This window comes from Rousettus aegyptiacus, unplaced genomic scaffold (genome assembly GCF_014176215.1).
Source record: "Rousettus aegyptiacus isolate mRouAeg1 unplaced genomic scaffold, mRouAeg1.p scaffold_m13_p_7, whole genome shotgun sequence".
NCBI classification, from domain to species: Eukaryota; Metazoa; Chordata; class Mammalia; order Chiroptera; family Pteropodidae; genus Rousettus; species Rousettus aegyptiacus.
In genome coordinates, this window is record NW_023416310.1 from 100367600 (window position 1) to 100379360 (window position 11761).

Below are 11761 nucleotides of genomic sequence, written 5' to 3' on the forward strand. Positions count from 1 at the left end.
CGTGGAAGTCGGGGTGTGCAGGCTAAAAAAAGCACAGAGATGGGAAAGCCTGGAGGGTGGTGAACAGACAGGAGCTGGTCCGGTGGGTTTGTTGGCTCACTCGGGTATTCCTTCAACAAACATTTGAATGCCTGTTACGTATCTGGCATTGGAAGAGATGGGAAAAGATTCCCGGAGCACAGGGAACCTGGAACAGAGCTGTAAGAGGTGAGTCTGGAAGAGCAGCTGTGATGGGAATTGTGGAAGACCTTCAATGGCAGGTTAAGACCTCTTACAGGAAAGTTGTGTTCCAACTTTCTTTTTACTGTGATGTTCCTTGGCGTGGACAGCAGGGGGCAGTGTAGCCTCAAGAAGATTATCAAATGGAGTGGCAGTCCAAACTCTGCAGCCGCTCAGGTACATTGAAGCTTCAGTTTCTCCGTGTGCAAACTTGGTCATCAATGGTTCTCTCAGTTTACCTCCTCCTAACATGGAGAGGGTCATAAGATGATCAAGAGAACCTGGGATTGGGGGGAGGTCTGACAAAGACCTCAGCTGGCCTTGCGAACACACCATTAATTTCAAGCATACTGGGCAACCAGAACCAGCATCAGGAAATGGTCTCATTCAGGAAGACTTAAGAAACATGCTCTAGGATGTGTAAGAGAAAAGATCTCAGGTTCAGGTTCATCTGAGAATGGACAAGATGTCGTGAACATCTCTTCACCAGTATCCACAGCACCTTCCCAGGACCAGCAATGCTGGTGTGGGCATGCAGACACTTCTTTCCTGTCAGTAGAACCGTCTAATACACCAGAATGGAAGTACCACTGGAGCCCCTCGAGGCCGTCCCCAGCATGGAGGACAGTGTCTGCCTGTAGTAGGTACTCAACAGATGTTTAATGACTGAAGGAACAAACGAATCCCCCACTGCTGGAGGAGTGGAGAGTTTAGACTGCAGCCTAGATGCTGCCTGGGGGCCCAGTGCCAGGGGCCTTGAAGCAGAAAGATCAAGGAGGGCATAATGAGGGTTCATTTCAAGGAAGGAACCTTTTGGTACAGCGTAGGATGAACTGCTTTATCTTGGTGCTGGGTGTGAGGGCAGAGAATTTTCAGACATGCTCTGAATCACTCGAGGAGGTTAGACAGGAGTGGAGACATCAAGGAAGACCCTTTCAAGGGGGAAAAAAGGGGGGAGAAAAATCTAAGGATGTTTTCCCCACTGGGATTTAAGCCAAGAATGGCAAGTAGATGAATCCATATGTCAGTTCTGATGGGCTGATAGTGGCTGTCCAGGGCACTCAGCTGAGAGGGATTCTGAAGCTGCATTCAGCTCATCGGGAGAGGGCTGGCTCTATGGCTGAGCAGCGATGCCCGTTACGGGCGCAGAAGTGGGAGTAACATCGTGGACACGTACCATATAACAGTGGAAGAGCAATGGCCTTCCCACATGGTTCTAGTGAGAAATAAAATTTAGAATCATGACATCATTCTAGAAAACACATTGTGGACAAAGTGTTTTATTTTGCTTTATTTTGTTCTCCGTGTGAAAAAAGCCCAGAAGACACATGCCCCACATGCACTCAGTGTGCCGCAGATGCAGAAACACTTGATTGGCACCTGCTGCAGGCAGAGTAGGGAGCGCGCCCACAGGGCCTGTCCCCTCCATCGCCACTGCGCCCTCCCTGCCCACCTTAGGCAGCTCAGAGACTGTCATCTCTAGCTTCTCTTCTCACTTGCAAGGAGTGGGCTCCTCTCTGGGTGGGTGACACCGATGGAGGTCTAACAGAGGGAGGAATGAGAGCAGCCGGTGCTGCCTGGGAGCCAGGCAGACGCATCTGATTTAGAAACAACCTGAAGGAGTTTTCAATGTTTTTCTATGGAAACAGAGACAACTCCAGGTCCTTCGTGAATTCCCAGTGTTTGCAATGGTCATGGGGGCGGGGTCTATTTTACTGCACTTTTTACCAGGTGCCAGGGCAGATCTGAAATAGATGGCAATCCATCAATGGTCCATCCAAGGTGGCAGCTCAGTGGCTCCAGCCAGGAGGTGAGGAACAGGCTGCTTGCAATTGGGAAAGAAGGGATTCCAAGCTTAGTGGGTTCTAGAGTCACCCCTGTCGGCAGCAACCTGTAATGGAATGAGGCCCTGGTCAGGTGACACCATCCCTGGCCAGGTGACGCTGGCCCTGGAGAAAAAGGAGGAAAGATAAGACTTTCATCTAAATGGGGTTATCAGTCAGCAAGATCTAGGAGTCAAACAACTCATTTGGAGCTGTCTTCGTGAAGCAACAATTGGCAAAGTATCACCATGAAAACAGACTGGTGAAAGGCTATGAGGTTGTCTGGGTGATTTGCAAATGTTCAGAAAAAATATTACAGGAAGGAGAATGTATCCTCTTTCCTTAAAAATGGATTTTCCTGAACCTGAAAGTAGGCCAACCAGGTTTGGAGCATGAAAGTCATGGCAGGAGGCAGGCCAGCGTTATTCCAGGAAGGTCCCGGAGGCAGGGAATCTTGATGGACAGGTAGGTGCAGTTGGATTCAGGGGCCTCGGACAAGCCCAAGAACTGACCACTGACCAGTGGTTGGGACGCCTTTCTATCACCAAAGGTCACTGTCCTTGTATTTTCTGATGCTATTTCTCCAGGTGAACAGATAAACCAACTATGTCACAAAACGACAACCGCATGCGGTTTTTACTCAGTCACAAATGGTCCTCGCATCACTCATATGTTGACCTGGGTGAGAAATCACGACAGATGAACGAAACGGAAGTGTTCTACTTCCCCGGACACTGTGGGAGCTGGGGAGAGCTCTGTGTCTGGTTTTTGGGAGGAGGCTGGAGCTGCTTGGAGCTGGACTCTGTTCCGTGCAGGCACTGGGAAACAGTTTGATGTCATTCCCAACCGCCTGCACCCTGGGACTTGAGAAAGTCACCATCTCCTGCTTCTTAGGAAATGCAGGCGCCCTAGTTCTCTAATATACATCATCTCACTGGCTTCAGCCTGGACCGTGAGGGAGGCACTGGTTTCCACGTCATCAAAGCATGGATGTCACCGCTGTCTGAGGCACCACCTGCTCCAAATCTCAGAACTACTGGTAAGTTCAAACCCAGGACTCGTTAGAGGGCTTTGGTGTTCTTGGGTTAGAGCAGGAAGTTGAACTTCTTGTTAAGATGAGGCTCCAGAAAAGTCCCTGGGAAACCCCCATTCCAGCTGGGAGCTCTCCCCCACCCCAGCAGAGAAAAGGCAGACAGACGGCTGTGCCCCTTGTACTTTCCGAGCACTTCCAGAAAGAAAAGCTTCCAGTTGTGGTGGCCACTGCTCTGAATGGCCAAATGCTGAACAGTCAGGAATTGGCTTGCTAGAAACTTCTTTCTTCCCCCTGAAGTAGCCAATCACCAGGGTTGGTCACAGGTTGGCAGGGTCCTCAGGAAAGCGTCCAGCCACTCTGGGATCTGCCAGGTCTTGGCATGAAAACCACCTTGCAGCTGAAGATTTAAGGACATGAAAAAATGGTCCTGGACTATTAAACAGTAAAAGTGGATTAGAAAACATTGTATGAAGTAGGATCCCGTTTTGGGGAATACACATAAAAAACACTTGGGAGAATAACAGCAAAGTCTTGAGATTATAGGTATTTTTTATTTTGTTCTTTCAGTTTATTTGTATTTTCTATTTTACTCTACGATAAAAACAAATCAATTTCATTATAGGAGCTTTTTTAAAAAACCACTTTCATCTGTTCAAAGGTGGGGGAGGCGGCCAATATCTGAGCACAGCTTCAGGAAGCAGGCAACTTCTCTTCCCTGCTAACCCCAATACAGTAACTTGTCACCCACAATGTTTAATTATGCAAAATGCATCACTACCCTTTCCCTTTTATAAAAGAGAGCAAAAAGCCAGGGAAGCTGTGAATGTGGGTGCTTTAGGAAAAGGCTAAAAGCATTTGATTTCAAGCCAGCGTCCCGGGCTTGTTCTGGGCTCACTGTAGCCAGCCTGATCCGTCTTGCCTTTTTCTGGCTCCTCGGCCCATGCAGGCATCCAGCGGGGCTCAGCAGCCCTGGGGGAGGCAGCAGGAAGGTTTGCTAGACCTTCCTGATAAAAGATCCTCTTTCCTGAGAGAATGTACAGTCACTACAACCAAGGCAGAACAGTTTCTTGGTAACTAGAAAATTCAGTGACTCACTCTACTTTGTCTTCTGAGCTCTGCAGGTAACCAGTTTGGGGCCAGAGGAGGAGAAACAAGAGAGGAAAAGAAGAAGAACTAAAGTTTATTAGGGATTAATCATCCAGCCACTCAACCATATTTCCGAGTGGCCATTTGTGTGCCAGGCTCCATGAGAGGCATGGGCCATACAGAGGTAAAATAGAGCTGGCTGGGGAGTGAGGAAAATAATCAAGCAGTTAGGATGCAGAGGGATGCAGGGGCTGAGTAGGGGCTGCGGGAGGGAGCCTATAGCGGGCACGACTCCTGGATGTAGCATCAGGGCAGGCTTCCTGGAGGAGGAGACTTCTAGACTAAGGCCTGGATGACAAAGAGGAGGTGATGAAGCCAAAGGCAAGGGAGATGGTATGAGAAGAGACAGCATGTGAAAGACTCAGAGAGGAGAATGAGGACAGGACACTGAGAATGGTGGTGAGGATGAGGCAATTGAGGACTGACACTTTACCTAGAAGCCAAGGGGCAACCATTGCGGGCATCTGAGCAAGGGAGTCTCTTGCTCAGATTTCTGTTTTTAGCTCCCTCGGGCCACAGTGATCTTTTAGCAATGAGAAAGGGAGAAGAGGGTACAAGAGGTGGGGACCAGGGGCAGAGGCAGTGGGAGCCCACTGGTGTCTCTGAGACTCAGGCTCTGAGTTCAGTAGGGAGGTGGGGAGATGGTGCTCGTGTGACAGGGTGTGGGCACCCTGGTTTGAGTCCTCACTTTTGAGCGTGAGTCATCAAATTTGTACAATGAAACTATACTTCTCTCTGAGGGTCATCCAAGCTTCTGAATGGAAGAAGAGAGGTGAGCTCACTATAAACAGGTAAGTTCTGTGTTGAACTCAGTTACCGAGCACCCAGCTCACCTCCAGTCACAGGGGGTCATATGAGATGGGCTTTTTGATGATGAGAAGGGTGGCAATCCTGGCCCCAGGATTACTGCAGATTAGATAGGAAACAAATGACAAATATTTTCATGGCAAAGAAGAGAGTTTCAAGCTGTGAGAGGCGCAGTTGGCTGGGAAGGAAGCATACTGACCTGGCACTCAGGGGCTGGTCACCGCTTGGTTCCCGCGGATCGCCTGCAGGGAGAGCTCGTACCCGAGGAACATGGCCGCGCTCATGGGGAAGCCCCGTACAGTGTTCACAGTGATGCCTCTGAAAAACACCTTTGGCAGGAGGCGGTGTTATCAGAGGGGACTGATCCGCACCCTCTGCAGGGCTACCGCTGAGGGGCAGAGAGGCCTGGCGGCGCTGCTCACTCAGGCCCCCTGTCCCAGGCTGGACGTGCGGAGCTCAAAAGACCCGTGAAGGTGGAGACCTGGCCATGCCCCTGCCCTGACCCAGGTCACATCTGATGGTACTTTTCCTCCCAGGCCCTGGTCCACGTGCACTAAATATTATGCACTAACTGTTGAGTTCTAAGAACACCCACGTATACTCGCTTAATTGCTGCTCTCTCTCTTGAATACACACGCACATACACACGCATGCACACATGCGTGCACACACACATGCACACACACACGCACACACACGACACTTGGGAATCCAGAAGCTAGAGCGCTCCACCCCACTCACTTGGCGACGGTAGACAGAACACCCGGCCACAGCCGACACTGGAGAGATGCTTCTCAGGACAGCCCTAAGCGGCAGGGTCGGGGAGAACTCAGGCTGTGAGGAAGGTGGTAGACACAGAGTTGAGGCACAGCTTGGCCATTTAGTAGCTGTGTTGTTACTTGGGCAAGTGGCAGCCTCCGGAATCTCAGTTATCCCAACTGTAAAATGGGGGTAATAACACTAGTGACCCGAATCGGTTGTTGAGGGGGTGAGTGAGATGACACTTCGAAGCACTCGCACAGCGCCTGCTGTGCAGTAAGCGCTCACCAACTGTTGACTGTCCCAGCACTGTGCTTACTGTCAACAGTCATCGCTTCATACAGAAGCGATCATCAGTCTGAGTGCCTGGCAGCCGTGGCCTGTCTTGATGAGCGGCTAAACTCGGCCTTTAATACAAGAAGACCGTGTTTGTCTTCCGCCCTTAGACAATATGAGCAATGCTTCCCTTCCTCCCCAAAATGTCCTGCCTGGTGCTGGGTACACCCTGATCTATGACATAGTTCTCGCCCTTGGGATGTTTATAACCTACTAAGGAGGCTAAGTCCCTTTCAGGGATAACTACAACATAACTTAGAGTGTGATGAGGACAGATAAGGGCTTTGGTAAGGATAGGGGTGGGGGCTGGGGAGGAACGGTCCTCAAATGTCCTCTCTGAGAAGGGACAACACAACTAAAGGCAAATGTCTACTCAAGCATAAATGGCCTGAAAATTGTCAGGCGTAAGACTCAAACCTATTTACTGACTCCTATATAATTTATCAAGTTTATGAAATATAACTGGTATTTTAAGAAAGCAGAAATCCAGCCCTTTGCATTTCCCATTTCCTTGGTAGTCAGGCACTGTGATATTAGGGTAAGTAGGTACAAGACGCTGGGTGGCCTTCCTTGTGGAGAGGTGCCTGCCCCTTGACACTCTGGCAGCCTGGGAGATGCGGCTTGATCAGGAAGGGAAGAGAAGGCCTCCATTCTCTTGTGGACTTGAGGGGAAGCCTCAGCCCCCGGGAAGGGAGCTGATGCACTGGGATCCCAGAGGTAAGCAAGAGGCTCTTCTAAACCCTGGAGCAATTCAGGCAGCAGGGAAGCGGGCTCCTTCTAACTTTAGCAATCCTCTCTCACGTCTAACCTTTCTGGAATTCCACAGTCTCACCCAGAGTGACTGAATAATAGCAAGGAACTGGGTCAGGCTCCAAGAGGAAAATTCCATGTGAGATGCCCACAGGGGCTCCCCTGTGACCACGGCTTGGCTCTGGAAGGCGAGGCAAGCCAGGCAGGACCCAGTATGGAGTGTGACCGTTCCCTCCCATGGCTGTGGCTGCTCTTCTGTGAGGCCCAAGGTGGCAGACCTTCTTGCTTTTACCACAGGCTTTCGGAACACAAAAACCCCACACTGAGTCTCTCCTCAGGAAGCCTCAATGGCCCCCCACTGGCCAAGGTCAAGTCGACACCCTTTCCTAGCCTGTCAGGACCCACGCCCTCTGTCCCTGCACTTTCTTTGGGCCGTCTTTCTCACCCGACACTCTGGGCAGGCTAACAGCCTGTCACTCCTCCTGTAGGGCCAACTCTTTTCCGCCACCGGGCCTCAGCTGAAATGCTCCTCAAACCTGGCTGCACCCTCTAGTCATGCTCCCAGCGCCACCTCAAGTTAGACTATGGCCCGTTGCCTTCTATGCCCTCAGTATGTCTGCCATCACAGCACTTCTCACACCATTTTCCCATGGCCCCTGATTTGTATATCCTCTTGTTAATGACCCCAGTAAGGGCCGTGAGAGCAGGGCTGTGTGCATGGCTCACCTCTGAATCCCAGCGCCTGCACTGTGCTAGGCCTACAGGACCCTCTATAAATCTTATTAAATGAATCGGTGGATGGATGGATGGATGGATGGATGGATGGATAGATGAACAAATGAATGAATGAATGAATGAACAAATGAATGAACAAACAAATTCCTTGATGCACAAAAAAACAGTCTCTGACCTAAAGAGTTCTGGTGGTGGCTGTGGGGGATTCCTGGAGTGGAGGGAGGGCTCCAGACCTCCCAGGTGGCAGAACCAAAGAGCAACCAGCTCTGGTGCCTCGGGAAGCTTGTCTATTATAAATGTTCTTGTCTGTCTCTCTTTAGCATCAACCAATCTCATCCCCCTCTCACAAACCCCTTCACGACAGTCACCTCTGTAGAGCTAAAGGACACCAAGTCATTCCTCCAGCCTCCTTATTTCAGATGACAACTCTCCAAGTACGAGCCATGGCCCAGTGGCCCATGACGATCCTCACAGCCTGCAGAGAATGGACCTAAAACTACCAGGTCTTTCTTCTGTTATGACTTGGGAATGCTCTGAAAGTCCACGGGCTTCTAATCATTGCTGACATGAAGGCCTCTTTGCGCATAATCGTTAAGTGAGTCACAAAGGGCTATTAAAATTGGGCACCGTCATCACTGTTTTGCTCCTTTCTAATTGTTTATTACCACCGAGTTTTTCTTCCATGGGAAAGTGGGAACAGGTTGGCTCAGGGCTTTGTGCCCTGCCTCAGTGAGCTGTAGTAGGATTTTGAGAATGAATACTCTGTAAAGCTAGTGCCCAAGCCAACTGGGACTGGAGCCATCTCTTGGCCCTGGGAAAAGACATTCCCTCCTGCTGGGAATATGACTGGGAGACAACCCAACTTTGTAGGACTGTGTGGGGTTTTTTGGTAGCTATTTATGTTTATATGCAAACACACATACAAATATACATAAATATACATACACACAGATATGCTTGCATAGGCTGTGAGTATTTTTGGAATATATCACAAGAAATAACAGTGATTGCCTTTGAGAGAGAACTGGCAACCACAGGTGTGACATTTAGATAGTATATCCTCTTTTTACACCTTTCGAAGCTTCTTATGTTCATATATAATCTATTTTTAACCCACTAACAAAAACATTTAAAAATTAATCTCAGTCAATAAGGTAGTTAATCAAGCTGAATATTGCTATCTCTGCTTAAAATATGTCTCTGACTATAAACTACAAATCAAATGCTATCGAAATTAAAAAATTGATCATTTGGCCTCAGTTGCCCTCTGGAATTTTTTTTTTTTTTTTGACAGCATATTTTTTGACAGTATATTTTGGAGGAATAACGTCAGCAAAATATTCTGCTTCTACAGACTTTTTTTCAGAATTATGACACATTAATGTTTTGGCTAACAGACAAACATATCTCATATTAAAACAGAGCATTGCATCTAGATCTCCCTTATGTGTCCCTCTGTAGTTATTAGTGGAATCGAAAACTGTGCTTCTGCCCCGCCCCCCGCAAAAAAAAAAAAAAAAACAAAAAAACAAGGTTAAGACTCTAGGAACATGGCAGAGTAAGAAATACCAGGAATCTGTATCCCTACCTAGACAACAACTGTACTGGCAGAATTGGTCTGACATAACTATTTTGGAATTCAGGAGTTTACTGAAGGCTTACAACTTCCAGAGGAAGGTTTTTACAGTAAACTGTGATTAATTTCAGTCAATTTCCGCGATTAGCACAGTAGCAGCTACTGATCCCCCCACCCAAGCCCTATGGCAGGAAGCTGTGCATGTGTTTCTGGAGCAATCTGCACACAGCTTATGGGAGACAGAAGCAGTAATAAGGACCCTGTCCTCCCCAAAGTAAAAATCTCTTTCTGATCACTGATTGCTGTTTCTGATCATAGAGGTGCAAAGAGGAGGGTGGCCATTGTTGTTCCACTTACCGCACCCCCCCCTTGATGCAAGCCCCTCCCCTCTGGCTGAAGTGACTTACAGGCGATTTAAAGGGCTAATGCCCTTCCCACTTCATTTTGGGAGGCAGACATTAATAACCAGGACATTCGAAAGTAACTTCATGTTTGGGGAAAATTAGAAAGTGATTGCACATGCCCAGGGAAAGATAAAGGCTCAGAAGAGACTTGAAAGGACCTGATCTTTGGCACAGAAACAGCCCACAAAAATAACAAAAAAACACTAAATCCTGGAAAGAGAGAATTTGATTTCCAGAGTTACTACATTATTAGATTTAAATATCTAGTTTTCAACAAAAAACCAGGAAGCATACAAAGAAACAAGAAGGTATGGTCTATTCAAAGAAAAAAAATAAACAGAAATGGTCCCTGAAAAAGGTCTACTTTATAACAGATCTACTTTATAACAACTCTCTTATAGATGCTTGAAGACCTAGAGGAAGATGTGGAGCAAGTCAAGAAAATGACAAAATGGAAATGGAGCAAAATGGAAATATCAGTGAAGAAACAGAAACCCTAGAGAGAAGCATACTGAAATTCTGAAGCTAAAATGTACAATAATTAAAATGGAAAATTTACTAGAAGGCTTCAAAGGCATATTTCAGCAGGCATAAGAAAGAATCAGCAAATTTGGAGACAGGACAATGAAAATTATTGAATTTGAGGAACAGAAAGAAAAAAGATTGAAGAAAAGTGAACAGAACTTAAGGGACCTGTGGGAAACTATCAAGTAGATCAACATATGAATTGTGGGAGTCCCAGAAGAAGGGAAAAAGGGACAGAGAGAATATTTGAAGTAATAATAGCTGAAAACTTTCCAAACTTGATGAAAGATGTTAATATAAACATCAAAGAAGCTCAACAAATTCCAGGGAAGATGAATTCAAAGTGACCCACACCAAGACACATTATAATCAACTTTCAAAGGCAAAGAGAGAATATGAAAGCAGCAAGAGTGAAGCAACTCATTATACACAAAGGATCCTCAATAAGATCACTAGCAGACTATGTATCGGAAACTTTAGAGGCCAGAAGGCAATGGGCCAATACGTTCAAAATGCTCAAAGAAAAAAAACTGTCAATCAAAAATCCTATACTCAGCAAAACTATCCTTCAGGAATGAGGGAGAAAGTAAGACATTCCCAGATAAACAAAAGCTGAGGTTGTTAATTACTACTAGATCTATGCTGTAAGAAATGTTTCAGGGAGTCCCACAGGGTGAAATGAAATGACACTGGAATAGTACCTTAAAGCTGCGTGAAGAAATAGAGATCCCGATGAAGGTAAATTCAGAGGGAGAGTGATGTCAGCATCATGATAGCACAACATGTCCCCACCTCAACAACAAGAATTTGGCATCTATCCATGAATAAAAGTGTCCCTGAGGGACTTGAGGGATCCAGCACTATACGCCAGGGGACCCTAGAGGAGTGTCTCCCATCTGTATATCAGTAATAGGCAGACAGACCTCAGCACTGGCAGTGGAACCTCCAGGAGACTGTGAACTGGTTCCAGCCCCTCTTGGCCACAGTCCAGGAGCACTTGGAAAACACCAATCTGGGTGGTCACTGACAGATGAGAGAGCCGTGTGGAAGTCCAGGTTTCCAGAGAATAAGTTCCAGCACTCCATTGGAGCAAAGAAGAAAATACGAGTTGGGATGCAGTAGAGTAGGCAGTTAGTAGATATTGGAAGGTTTGGGATTATCGCAAGGCAGCCACACGAGAAAAGGCCCAGAGCTCAGTGGTGACAGTAACACTAATAAAACTACTAATATTAATGTCGATGACAAATGGCTCTTTCTAAATGTTCTCTATGTGCAATGCATTAAATTAGCACTTTGTATATGCCTAATTTAATTCAAACCACAAATACCTCTGTCGTTCACAGTAAGGATAGTTATCTTTGGAGCAACTTAAGGCCTGGAGAGGTAAAGCAACTGGTCTGGATTCCTCTACATCAGGAGCCCCCAACCTTTTTGGCACCAGTGATCAGCGCTCCTATGAGAATCTAATGCCTGACGATCTGAGGTGGAGCAGAGGCGGTGATGCTAGCCCTGGGGAGCGGCTGCAAAAACAGATGAAGCTTCACTCACTCGCCTGCAGCTCACCTCCCGCTGTATGGCCCAGTTCCTAAAAGGCTGTGGACCGGTACTAGTCTGTAACCCGAGGGTTGGGGACCCCTGCTCTAGATCA

At 47.4% G+C, this 11761-nt stretch overlaps 1 protein-coding gene across 4 annotated transcripts in view; it reads right to left on the reverse strand.

Annotated features, from left to right (window-relative positions):
- Positions 1-1655: 1655 nt before the first annotated feature.
- SLC25A48 (solute carrier family 25 member 48) overlaps positions 1656-11761 on the reverse strand; it is a 70143-nt gene continuing 60037 nt past the window's right edge. For 2 of the 4 annotated variants that reach the window (XM_016137699.2, XM_016137701.2), the window contains exons 7-9: positions 5770-5862; positions 5228-5357; positions 1656-3472 (exon numbers count right to left, since the gene is read on the reverse strand). In XM_016137699.2, the coding sequence (XP_015993185.2) occupies positions 5235-5357; positions 5770-5862 (216 nt within the window). In that variant the 3' untranslated portion in view covers positions 1656-3472; positions 5228-5234. The remainder of the gene's footprint in view (positions 3473-5227; positions 5358-5769; positions 5863-11761) is intronic. The other 2 variants (XM_036224780.1, XM_016137700.2) reach the window with 1 other exon arrangement.